This window comes from Artemia sp. Qi Xiang Cuo, chromosome 4 (genome assembly GCF_049724085.1).
Source record: "Artemia sp. Qi Xiang Cuo chromosome 4, ASM4972408v1, whole genome shotgun sequence".
In the NCBI taxonomy this organism is placed as follows: Eukaryota; Metazoa; Arthropoda; class Branchiopoda; order Anostraca; family Artemiidae; genus Artemia; species Artemia sp. Qi Xiang Cuo.
The window spans coordinates 31,954,113-31,968,250 of NC_142797.1; the positions used below are offsets into that span (position 1 = coordinate 31,954,113).

Consider the following 14,138-nt stretch of genomic DNA (forward strand, 5'->3'; position numbering starts at 1 on the left):
TGATTCGAGAATGAGATATTAAGAAATTTTGAACTTGCAAATAGTGTTTTAAATCGTAATTTGAAATTTTGAAGAAGCGTGGTTACGCCCCATACAGTTTTTGGAATTGGAGCGTTAATATAAAGTAGATGTAACTAAAATGATGGCACTCAGTGTGTCTAACATATCAAACGTGCTGCTAGATTGTTTAAACTAGGCAAAATTAGGGCTTAGCAGTCAGATAAGAGTAGGTAGGTGTGTAAATGGGAGAACAGTAAAGGTGCAGTTTTGTTTCACTAAAGCCACTTATTTTTTAGTGTATATTATTCAGTCAATTGAGCAGAAAAGCTGCACTTATACTGGCAAGGTGACCAAGGATTAAAAAAAGTCACTTATTACAGTATATTCTGGTTCTATTGGTAGGGCCTGTGTATCCTACATTACATGGGAAGTAATCTGCACCTTTAACCGGGAAAAACTTTAGTTCAACGGTTTTTATGGAATTTGAAATATATATTTTTACTGGCACTTTTTATTGCATCAACATAACAACGTATACGTTTTCAAAATGCCAAATATACTTTTTATACCATCTCTTAATATAATTAGCGGAAACCCTTTCAGGGAAAAGCCTAGAGTTGAAACAGTAGCCTAACTAGCTGATTCTGGCCTAGCAGGCCAAAGTCTTATAAAATGCTGATACAATTTTCTCGTTCTGTAGAATAACACATCTTCCGGTGAACGTGGTAATTTTAATTAAATTAAAAAAAAAATGCCACTAAGCAGTATATTATTTCTTGTATCTGTCTCTTAAATGCCTATTATAGGCAAGTAAATTCCCGTAAAAATTAATATGATGTGATTAGATTTATTAATACTAAAATCCCTACTGGGTCATGGTTAATACACTTCAAAAATAATAATAAATGAAAATAACCTTATAATACTGTATATTATAATACTGTGCTGCAAATTGTGTAAGTTTTTAGGAAACCGTAGTTAGGAGCTGTCATTTTGCTTTTATTTGCCGACAGGTTTTCTTGGCTCATTGCGCAAATGAAACTGCTCAGGGGGAAATTGGCCCCTTTTCTCCTAATTACGCCACTGAGGTGGAAGAGGTCAGATATTTGGCTGGAGGTGCAATTTTCAAAATGGTAGGCTACTGGAAGGTGCTTCTAATTTTATGAAAAATCTTAAAATCAACCTTTGTTGTAAGACAAGCATGATGTCATTTTCTGATGACGACTTGGATGTTCCAAGACATCTCTCTGGGTACCCTACGGAAAAGGGAAGCTAAGGAAGTATTAGGTGCGACTTCTCAAGAGCGTCTCTAAAGGCTAAGGGAGACTCTGCCATGACATTTATATATTATCTTAAAAGGAAACACACAATTGATATGCACAAAGATAAAGTATACGCGTCTGGTGCAGAAAATAACAAACCCACACCAACTAAAAAAATATATCAATTCAGGCTGCTTCCCTTGAGAGAGCTCCAGATAGTAAAGCAAGTGACACATAGGGCAATGGATTAGTGAAATCTGGAATAAGAAGACCAGATATACGATGTTTTTTTTTTTATTTTCAATCGATCAAAACAAGCTGATCTGCGGATGCTCTGCTGCAAACCCTGTTTAAGGACCAATTGCCACTTTCTACGTTTGATGAGCCAGATATGAAACAGCTTATTAAAAAAAAAAGCAAAAAAAAAAACAGGGGGCTTGAAAGCACCATTTGGGGGAACCGTCCATCGTCACATAAGTTTTGCTGCCAGAAAAAAAGAAGTTAAGAAGGCTGCTTTAAGATCTGCCACTCAGACTAGCTTGACTTTTCACTGCTGGTCTGCAAAAGGATCTGGCTTTATAGGTATCACTGCTTGTTACCCCAGGAAGATGAAAAATGACCAGAGGTTGCACCACTATCTTTCAGATTTCAAGTGGCATAAGCATTCTCATACAACTACTAACATCCTTTCAGCAATCCAAGTTGCAATCAGGAAGTTTTCAATGACAGATAAGATGTTCCACGTTGTGACTGATTCTGGGAACAATGTCACCGAAGCCTGTAGGATATGAGCCCTTTCCTTAACTTCATGTTTTTAACATTGTCTTCATTCATCTGTTGCACGCGTTCTTGGATTTTTGTCCACTCGAAGCTTAGCCAATGACATCCCTGAAGAAGATTGCTTGGAATCCTTTGATTGAAGTCAAAAACGTCGATCCAACTGTTGAAAACGATTCAGACGGTCTTTCTGTTCCTTGTTCTGAAAACTCCGGAGATAAAGATACGCTTGCTGAAGAATCTGAATAAACTGATACAGTGTCTAAAGAAAAAGAAGAGGGCGGTGAAAGTAATGGAGAAAAAGATTGGGTAACTTGGAGACTGTCGAAAAATGAGGTTGCAACACAGGCTATCCGATCTGAAGACACGCTAAACTTGCTCAAGCATTGACAGTCAAGGATGCCACTGTCTCTTTTCTTCCGTGAATGGACAGTGAAAACGTGCCTAAATAATCCAAAGTATGTCGATTCGTATTCTTAAAACAAAAGTTTGAAGTAGTAACACTTCCTATAATAAAGCAAGTGTATGGGTTGAAGAAAATATTTTCTGCCGCAAAGCGAAAGATATTTTCGAGATAAGTTATCAAAAAGCGCAATTGTTTTTATATTGCATCCCTTTGGAAACCTATTAAAAGAAGAGAATACTTAAAGAAAGTATTGTGTAGCAAAGGGTCTAAGTTTCTTTGAAATTCAGAATTTGAGAAATTTTATTTTACATATTTACTTAAGAATGAATTCGGTGGAGGGCCTAGAACATTATTTTCTAGCGCAAAGCGCCGTAAAAATATACAAAGTATCCTTAAACCATGAATTTTCCTGTTGATTTGTCTCACGCACAAATTGGCTAGGAAATAATTAATCTTAAAAAGATGTTTTAAGCTGCGAGGCAATGAAAATTTTTGACTTGGTGGTAAGAAGTTTCATTTTCCCGTGCATTTTTCTTCTTTCATACATTATTTCAGATGGCTTCCAACATCAGGATGGGGAAAGGGGAAAGCATGGTCTGGAGGGTGATACTGTCCCCCGCCAAAGCAACTATGGGCTCTGCTTAAACACTAATGACTTTGAGCTGACTGCGTAATTTGACGCTGAAAATTATTTTATTTTCAAAACCTCTCAAATAATTAGTATGCATTTCCGGGAAATTCGAAGATATTCTGTACAAACATAAAAGCCCATTTTTGGAAAAAAGGAACGGGAAAATGGAAGAAAATAACCATAAAAAAGGATGGCGATGTTGTGTGCATAGACAGTTTTTCGCCCCTTTATTGAAAAACTGTTCTTTTTGCGGAAAATGCTGCTATAGTACTGATAATAAACCAAAATTTTTCGTTTACAAATTTTTTCTTCTTTAAGCGTTAAGTGTTCGAAAAACAGCTGTTTAAACAGCTGTTTTTTTAACGAAAACAGCTGTTTTCTGTTTTTACCAAAAAACAGAACAGAAACAGAAACATATCTTCTGTTTTTTGGTTGACCTGTTCTGTTTCATTCAAGCCCTGTTTATTTATTTCCTGTTTCTTCAGACAAACAGAACAGTGCCCATGCTTACTGTGGATGAGTTTTTTTTTTTTTTTTTTTTTTTTTTTTTTTTTTTTTTTGGCAATATATTTATGATCAATGCCCCCTGATGCCTGAGAAACAGAAGAATTGTTCATGTTGAAGTCCTAGATCAAGTAACATAAAATTGTGCCAAAATCTTTGAATACTTTTCTACAGATGTTTACTTCCAAGACAAAATTTCTGAAATTTGTAGTATCCATTCCTTTTTATCGCAGCTAGAAGGGTAATCACAAGTTCTGTTTATACATGCAATTCTGTTGGAAACTCGATCACTCTGATGAAGAATCATAAAGCTATCTCAATATGAATACATATCGATGTCTCTTGGGGAACTACTTAAGAAAATAAGAAAGATATATAGTTATATGGAAAAACTGTCAAAGGATCAGGAAGTCAATATAGACTAATGCATAAAATAAAGCAAAGCCTATATCCTAATTGATTGCGGCCAAAGAAAAGAATCATTTAGTAAACATCCGGAACTGGAAAAGAAATGACGGGTCCATTACAACGAGAAAATATTGCTTCGAATGATTCCGGACCCGGGGTACTTCTGAACCCCCCGGGGAAATGATACAAACTGCATCCCTCCTGTCGATTGGGATGCTTTCTATTGATGACTATTGGTTTTTGTGTACTGACTTTGATTGGAGAGACTTCTTGAGAAGAATGGGAACTATAACACTCTCTTTCGCTAGGGAATTCGGAGAAAAAAATACTCATTTTCTTCGGTCAAATACAATAACAAAGGCTTTTCAATCGAAAGAATAGTCAGCTATAGAAAGACTGTATAAAGAAATATCTGACACGTTCAAAAGTCAGTGAATAATACAACAGGTTAATCGACTCAACTTGAGTATTTAGAAGAACTGGCTGAACAATTTCTTCGTTTGGATTGTTAAAAAAAAAGGTTTGATTTACCAAAAATCAGGCATGTACGGAAAGGGGCGAAAGTCGAAAAACGTAAAAAGTTGGCGGATTGTATTTACAATTAAAAATTATCAGAAATGATGAAAAAAAAATGATACAATTCGAGATATTTTGAGTCATTGAAACCCAAATTAACCTTTTCTGTGTGATTCCGGAACAAGACATTTTTAGAAATTGGCAAAAAGCGGATTTTAAAAATCTTAGTAAAACTTGACTAGCTATGGTAATAATTGTTAAATTGTTTTCTCGATAATAATTATGGGAAAAAGTGTAGGTTAGGCTACTCCAAAATTGAAACAATCCTTCAACACTTAAAAGGGCAGTTGAATATCTTCATGAAAGTTAGATTCTTATGAATAGAAGTGAAAGATTTTGGCCAAACGGGTCAAGTTTTCTCTTACATTTTCAGAACCAATAATGTTTATTCTGAGTCTTTTCTTTTTGTTCATCGAATCAAACAAACCGACAAGTATAGGGCCCAATTATAAGTTATTTAACTTTTTCATTTCAAGCTAAAAGCATTTTATAGTTAATCAAATCTTAAGATAATAGGACCTAGAACTGCTCTGGGATCACCACCCCTTTGAATAATCATGTATCCCAATACTCTGCTAAATTACCTGACTGCATAGCATGCTTCCTGTTGAATATTAGTATTCGTGCAAGGGAAAAAATTGCTAGATCGCGTGTTTATTTTCCCAAAGTCAGCTTAATCGAGGGGATTGATGCTTTAATTACGCCTTGGTGTTGGTGTTATTATGGTACCATAATTATTTGGTGATTGGTTTTGCTGGTGAGTTATTTCGCCTGATTGGAAAGTTAAAGTTTTTACTTTCACGCTCGGTTTTATCGATACTGGTGCATTAGCCACTTTGTTTGGGGTTTAATTTTAGTTGTCACGGTTGCTTGTCAACAAATAATTGTCGAAGTCCAAATTAGGTGACGCCCGTCTGTGCACGTTATTCAAAATAAAATATGTTACTAATAATTTTTCAACGGGTACGCATGCAAAGGGGTCATGTTGGTTCTAGTCCCTTGAAATCTCACGATTTGCCTATTTTTTGTAACGTTTGCATAATTTGCCTCTTGTTCTACTGTTTCCAAGGAAAAACTCTCAGCCCCCTAAATAAATCTGCGACAGCTCCTGCATTTCATTATTAATAAAACGGATGTTGCCCCTTAGAAGACCGTGAACGCTGAACAAAACACGAAAAAAATTTACATTATGTAAAACACTTGTCTCCTTCCTGACAGATAAAAGGCTTAAATATTGGTAGTCCTTTCTTCGAAGTTTTGCATTTCTCTCCCCCCTCCCCAGCTTGGTAAAAATGTATGTTGGCATTTTCTTTGAGCATCTCCTGCATTAGATGTATGATAGACATGAACTTAGTGATGTGTGCTCATCTAGTTAGAATGTTAGTTAGTAATTTCATCAGTTCTACAATAGTCTTCAGATATAGGTCCGAATTGCCCCTGGAAGAAATATGTGTTTTTCTGTATTTTCGACCAAATCCCCTGAGGATTCCTGTGTTAGCATAGTGCAATGATTCTCTGCTTGGCAATACGGGGTCAGGATTCGATTCCAGCCGCTACAAGGTTAAAGAACAGGCTTCCTACCTATTCCTGTAAAAAAAGACCAACTGAAACATCGACAATAACCGACACCCTATAATCGTCAATCCCCTGATGATGGGGTCCTTGTCGACCTCTTGCTAATATCAATTACACTGCCTGCTAAGGGCCGCTTTCGAAAACCACTTGCTGTTTTTAAATACTTATCAATGTGTCTTTTATTTACTGTTTTTATGATAAAATTGTGCTTGGTGTTTTGTCTGATATAGGTCTAATTTTAAATATGGATTTTATTTACAGAGCATCATCATATATTTGTTGGAGACCTTAGTCCAGAAATCGAAACTCAAACCCTAAGAGATGCTTTCGCACCTTTTGGAGAAATCTCGTAAGTGGTTTTCTTTTGGTGTTAAATTATTTTTATTTTCTTTAGATTATTGTCGGTAGAATAGAGTTTCGGATTTTAAACTGGAATTAAAATATTTTTACATTACTTGTCTCTTTTTTTCTTTTTTTTCTTTCTTTTTTTTGCTCAGTCCTGTAATTTGTTTGGTTCGCACTAGTTTTCTTAAGGTAGAGTCCATGACAAACGGTACTGGGAACTTGGACATTGAACCTCCGACTGTTGCAAAATGAATTTTGCAAGTTAAAATTGGGGAGTATGTGTAATAGAAGGTCTCTTAGAAGCTAGCTTCTTTGATTGATCAAGTGAAATTTTTTCTTCTCTGTTTTGATTTAAGCATCAACAAGCTTGCTTATTTCTTAAGTTTTTCCGTTCCTTTCGGTAATGTCTTACAATTAGGACAATAGTTATGATGTTAAGAGGCGTTTAAGCAAAATCAAACATGTAAAAACCAAAACATTCTGAAAATATTTGCTGCCTAAAAAAAAAAATCAGGCAATGCCTTTATAATTACTTCATTCATTTTGTCCATCTTTCTCATTAAGAATTTATTTAAGGTTTTACTTAAATCGCTAGATGCTTCGGCATAATCAAAATCGTATTCATTATTTTTCAGTATCTTATCTTTAACTTAATAACCACCATGTTTCAGATCTCATTAACTATACTATCAGCACATGAAGTTTATTGTATTTTTAATTCATTTAGGCATCTTCGGTAGTTCCTTACTAAGTCAATCTTCTTTCACCTTCAAATTAATAAAAACCATTCTTATCATTTTCAAAATGATTTCCTATAGCTTTATCATGGTTATCACATTCGTAATTTTTTTTTTCGTAAATCGTACTTCGAAGCTAATTGCCATTTTCACATTTCTGAGTTAATTGCAAAAAAAGAACTTTTGCTAAACTTATCTCAAAGAGAGGATCAGCATTGTGACGTATATTGGGTGGATTGAAGTGGGATTGCACATATATTACCTACTGATTGCTTTGATGAACCTCAGCAAACAGCTCAGGCAATTATTTCAGAAGATTGAAAATGTTAGATATGACCTTTACGTGTAACAGTGATGATCCTCAACACTTTCTTTATTAGTAACTGAGACCCGCTGCTATTTCTAAGTTTGACAAAACTGGGCTGACTACTACCCCCCCCCCCCCCAAGAAAATAATAATAATCTCTAAGCATGCAAATGCATTATCTTACTAATATGCTGACTGGCTCCAGTTTCTAGATCTTCGGGGATTCTATTTGATATCGTAATTCACTATTGAATAACTTCTTTGCTTCCCTTCCTTTACTCTCAATCTCGTAAGATCAATCACTAAGACACTTTTTTGTACAAAATTGCGTGCTGGTCTACGAGGCTTATAGCTTTTTCGCTAATATTTCTAACGGCTTTTCAAACAGTCCTGTCTAAGACTTAATCTGCTACTTTGAAACTATTTTTCCATAACGTTTTTATCCATCTTTTACATTGTCGAATTTTAAACTCTACAGTTTCATATCCTTGGAATGTTCCTCTCAAATTCGCATCCTGGAGGCTATCAACGTCATATCTCATGATTGCCCGGAAAGTAGTTGCCCTTCCTAAATTTCAGCATTAAATGTATTCTGGATGCTGCTATATGACGGTTCTTTGCTTTTAAAATTATCTGCAGCAGGTATACCCTAGTGGCCTGTATCGATCCTGCCAGTCTTCCATTTACAATAGCATAACCATAAAGACTGGCCTTTTTATCATCATGCAAGTGTCAAGTCAGCCTATGGGTCGTTTTGTAACCAAATACTCTATTGGTTAAGACTATCTTAATGTGCCTTAAAAATTGTAACAGTCTGCTACCATTGCTCTTTTCCTTCCCTGTACCAAATCGGCCTAAGCTAAGACACCATCTATCCCTGTTTCCTAAAACCAGAGCATTGAAGTTCCCTTATACAAATGCCATATCTATTCCTCTGATATGTCTATTTAGTCCTAGAACTATGTCTAAATTTATCGGGTTATATTGTTGCTGTCAATCGGTTTTACATGAGTATTTTCCACTGTGACTGATATGTTACACTTTTTAGTCATGAAGTGTGCTTAAAATCTATTATTAACCCTTTTCCAACCTAAACAAGACCTAGGAGTTCATGTTCGGGTTATATTGTTGCTGTCAATCGGTTTTACATGAGTATTTTCCACTGTGACTGATATGTTACACTTTTTAGTCATGAAGTGTGCTTAAAATCTATTATTAACCCTTTTCCAACCTAAACAAGACCTAGGAGTTCATGCATCATGAGTCCTAGTCCCTATCTTCCTACCTGAATAAATAAATAATAAATTATCCCCCAATTTAAAGTTTCCTAACCCTGGGAAATGAGGTTTCGGAACTCCCAGAGTCCAATACTGACCATGGTGATTTCGTCATTCAAAATGTGTTTCAACGTCGTTACGTTCCGTGCCGTAATTTTCTTATTGTAATATGAAGCAATTATGTAATTGTACTTATTATAATTATTTAAGGCATTGAAATTGCCAAGAGCTGAAAAATAGCAATGGGTCCCACCGATACAGGCCAGTGACCTATAACTCTTCAGGTTTACTGAACATTTAAGTCGTCTTATAACGGGAATGCATCCAGTCTTGGTCACTACCGTTTTCAGTACTCCTATCAAGAAGAGCCAACGTTCTGTACATGCACTCTCAGCAGTATTAGCTCTGATTATTGTATATTCATGCCTGTAAACATTGTTCTACAATGGAGATTCAGCCCATAATATATATTAAATAAAAAAAACAAGTTTATTCAACTGAAAGTAAGGAGCAACATTAAAACTTAAAACACACAGAAATTATCAGATATGTGAGGGGGTTTCCCCCTCTTCAACACTTCGCTCTCCACGCCAAGTTTTTCAGCACTTAAAAAAAGCTACTTATTGTTCTTATTAAACGACCCTTGTGTTTCAAGAGTCGTTTTTAAAGAATTGGAGAAAAATTTAAACTCTAGCATAAAGAGCGAAGTGTTAAGGAGACGACAACCCCCCACATATACGTAAAAATTTCTTTTTGTTTTAAGTTTTAATGGTGTTCCTTACTTTCAGTTGAAAAACCTTGTTTTATTTTTATGTTGAATTTCTGAATGTTTTTTAAATATTCCCAGGATATCTGGCTCCACCTCCACGGAAAAATCCCCTCCCTACGGAAATATCATCTTGATAATTTAATCCTGGCGAAAATTGACTCCGGACAATTACTCTTAACATCTCCACGCGTAAAATTGAGTCGGTAAAGAGGGTGGCCGGCGTTTATCCCCCCCCCCCCCGGAACCCCTCCGCGGGAAATACCCACCGCCGATAAATAAGGCTCTCCATTTTTGAGAACTTTATTTGAGTTTTTTTTTTTTCCATAGGGGGAAGGAGTTATGATGCTTGTGTATTATGCGCCACTCACTCAAGTTTACACTGTGTAAAATTCGAGAACACACCGGTTTTTTCGTTAGTTTCTTCGTTACTTTATAAAAAATTTTGGGCTCTATATTTGAACATTAGGGGGGGGGGGGGTAAAGTAGGTACAATTTTTCTGCATATTATAAAGTAAGAATTGTTTTCTGACTTCAAACTATCCAAATACTTTACCCCTCCCCCCTTGTGTGCAAATATCTAGCCCAAATTATATATTTCCCTTATATTCTGTCACTTGTTTTGTGTTGTATCGCGCTAAGCTGAAAAAATTAACGAACAAACCGGTTTTGTTCTCGAGTTTTACACAACGTAAACTTGAGTGAGTTGCCCATAATACACAAGTACCAAAACTCCTTCCCCCTACGGAAATTAAAAAAATAAAATTCTCAAATTTGGAAAGCCTGCTTTTCCACGATGGGGGGGGGGGGTATTTGGACCGTTTGAAGTCAGAAAACAATTCTTTCTGGGTATATGGCCACTAAAAAATTACAGAAGAATAGCGAGGTATCTGGAAATTTTGTTAACTAAAAAAAAATAATAAAAAAAAAATCCAGCATAAAGTAAATTTAATGTTTCATTCAGTGTTTTATGATGATCGCTGATCAAAGTTTATGCTATCTGTGCCTTTCATTTATGTTATTTTACTGTGTTCATGGCCGTATATTTTGGCTTTAAAATATACATATTTACATATCTATCTAATATGCAGAATAATTGTACCAAACACATTTTGCATGCAGACCCGCTATACTTAACCCCCCACCCCGCCCTAATATGCAAATCTATAGCCCAAATTTATTTTCTAAAGTAACGAAGAAACTAACAAAAAAAACGGTGTGTTCTCGAATTTTACACATCGTAAACTTGAGTGAGTGGCGCATAATACACAAGTACCAACATTCCTTCCCCCTACGGATATTAAAAAAATAAAATTCTTGAATTTGGAAGCCTTATTTTCTACGGGGGGGGGGGGGGGTAAACGCCTAGAACCGGTAAAGAGAAAGCAAGACATATAAAGAAATTTCGTATAGGAATCCTGGCAAATTCCTCCAGTATAAAAATTTCCCTGAAAATTTCACCCCCTGGAAACTTCCCTCTCCGTGGAAAATTATCCCTGTGCAGAATTCTCCCAGCTGAAAATTCGTCCTCCCCTCCCAAGTCGGAAAATGTATGCATACTTAACAATAACAAATACTATACGTAAATAATGGTCAAAATGTTAAAACTTAGACCGTTCCCCAGGGGCTGTGGGGGGGGGGGGGGGGTCATGTTATCTCCAAAGACAAAGTTATTGGGTCTTTCAACTAAGCTGAGCAAAATAGCTATCTCAAAATTTTGATTGGACGATTTTGGGGAAAAAAGTGGCGTGTGAGGGGGCCTAATTGCCCTCTAATTTTTTGGTCACTTAGAAAGGGCACTAGAACTTTTCATTTCCGTTAGAATGAGCCCTCTTCCGAAGCTCTAGGCCCACTGGGTGGATATGATCACTCCTGGGAAAAACAAACAAACAAATAAACACGCATCCGTGATCTTTATTCTGGCAAAAAATACAAAATTCCACATTGTTGCACATAGGAGCTTAAAACCTCTACAATTGGGTTCTCTGATATTCTGGTGAGATTTTCATTAAGATTGTATGACTTTTAGGGGGTGTTTCCCCCTTTTTTGATAATCAGACAACTTTTCTCAGGCTCATAACCTTTGATGGGTAACATTAAACTTAATCAAACTTATTCATTTGAAATCAGTATAAATATCTAATTCTGTGATATATCTATTCGTATCAAAATTTCATTTTCTAGAGTTTCGGTTGCTATTGAGCCGGGTCGCTCCTTATTTACAGTTCGTTACAAGGAACTGTTTGAAAAAGAAGGAAAAGGCTAAACAGCCTTTAATATAAGTAAAATACTGAATGACACAAGTTGCCCTGAGAATACGAAGGCTGTGGACAAATGAATGTTTAATTACATGCTTTAATAACTATTATTTTTAATCTAAATATTAATCAAAGCTTTAATCAAAATATTATTTCCCATTTTTTATTGTTGTCTTGTGCTGCCTAGGATTAATAAGTAATTATGATTATTTTGCTTGTGAACATGTTGACGTTTTTAAAAATAATTATTAAGACTATATGCTTGAGAGGAAACGTGGTAACGTTTAAATAATAATCAATTTTATAGAAACTATTTTGATTTCATTGAGTGACATTAAGAAGTACTTGAGCACCTTCTCCACAATCAAACGCAAAGAAACGCGAAGACGCTCAGGAGATTTTTTTGCTCTCAGATATTTGATACATTAAAATCAAGTCAAATTTTTTGTTGTTGTTTTTTATTATTATTATTTTTTTTTTTTTTTTTTTTTTTTTAGTGTAATCGATCAACTTAGCTTCTGAAAGCGCCATAGGGTATTTGGTAGCCTGTTATAGACTTAACACATTAAATAACAAAAGTTGCCCTGAGGAAAGGTTGTGAACAAATGAATATTTAATTATATGTTTTAACGATCACCAATTAAATATGAAATAGCTCCGGTATTTTCTTCATCTTAAAAAAAAAACAGACGAATTTTAGTTCTTAATTTATTTTTCTCCTATAAAATATGAATTTATTCTCGTTTTAGTTATTTTTTCGGTTTCTGAAGTAGAAGAATGTCGTTTATATATTCCACTTGTCGTTATATCATTGTCGTTATATATTCACGACTAAAAACCCAAATTTTTGTATCTGTTTCATTTTTGTCTCCATTTATTCGACCGGATCATTGTTGGTTCTTTTTAATTTCCATCGGTTTCGTTTTGACCCATAGCTTGGTACATTACCCCTATCATTGACTCGTGAAAATTCCCATCATCTGTCATCGAGAAAACCTATCAGGTGTCCGGGGAAAGTGAAAACATCTTTCTCTTATCGGATACCCTCCTGTCGAACAAGCAAGTGTCCTGCCTTTTCCATGAGTTATAATAGGTCATTTACCAGGGATAGACTAACCACTTGTTGGAATGTGTTCCTTACCTATGGAATTGACCGTTGGATTTAAAAAGGATAGGATATCAGAACTTCTGAGGAGAAATGAAAAAAGACAACTAATTTATTGTTTTCATAGATTTAAGATAGTCGAATTAATTTTAAATAAGAGCTCATAGGGCTATGTTTATAAGTTTGAAAGCCGCAAGAGTAATTATATATTTCGAATTGTTTTGTTGTTTGTTTTTTCTTTTCTTTTTTGTTTTATTTTGCTGCAGCAGTGATGAAATGATGATGTCTCCTGTTACTGCATATAAAGAAGATGTTAAGGAATAGCTGTTCTCTCTCTAAATTAAACCGTTCATGATAGTGAACGGCTAGTAAAGAGCGATCCTTGTCTGTATAGTATGTTGCAGGGGGTCATATCAGAAATCCCATCCACCAGGGAGTGTTTGCTAAGCGTTGTGGGGACTGTGCCACGCGTGGTGGAACTGTGCAGGGCACGTGGTGCTTCGAGATGTACGCCAGTGGCAGAAATTGGATGACTCCTCGATATGTTTTCAATGACGAGGGTTTTATTTCCCCTTTGTCTTGTGAAATAACTGACAATTTTCTGTTTCTGAAAAGCACACTCGTTCTGTAAAGCGCTAGTTGAACTTTAGTATAAAGAGTACGTAAGTTATGGGCGATGACCTCCCTCATTTTTAAGTAATTTCTGGTTGATTTTAAGTTTCAACTTCGCTCCTGACTTTCATGTAAAAATAAAAAAAAAAGTATTTAATCGTTCCTAAGATCCACCCTTATTCGAAAGAATCTTGTGATAATCTTGAATTTTGCTCTCTAGCCAGGGATTTCTGTCGTTATACGGATTGTCTTGAGCTGTATACATGCCTTGCAGGCTCAAATGTCCTATTTTATTATGGTTCTTCAAACTCTAACCAAGAGTGTTGCTTTGTGTGTGTGGGAGCTTGCCTCTCCCCCCCCCCCGATTTTGAGTGCTCGTGCATCTCTCTTTGCGTGCATATATGGTACTCTATATGTTTTATCGGTCAGTGTCTATATCAGTGAGGTAAGCTCACAGGAATTCATTTCGGGGGGGGGGGGGGCAGGGAGAATTTTCGTTACAAATACAAAAAGATATTTTACAAATCCCTGCAAGAGGGATTCTAAGGGAAAATCCCAAGGGATCCACGACGCCTCATTCGTACTTGTCTAA

At 35.8% G+C, this 14,138-nt stretch overlaps 1 protein-coding gene across 4 annotated transcripts in view; it reads left to right on the forward strand.

Annotated features, from left to right (window-relative positions):
• LOC148953014 (cytotoxic granule associated RNA binding protein TIA1-like) overlaps window positions 1-14,138 on the forward strand; it is a 316,849-nt gene that overhangs the window by 226,541 nt on the left and 76,170 nt on the right. For all 4 annotated transcript variants that reach the window (XM_089088228.1, XM_089088229.1, XM_089088230.1 and 1 more), the window contains one exon: window positions 6,401-6,488. In XM_089088228.1, the coding sequence (XP_088944354.1) occupies window positions 6,401-6,488 (88 nt within the window). The remainder of the gene's footprint in view (window positions 1-6,400; window positions 6,489-14,138) is intronic.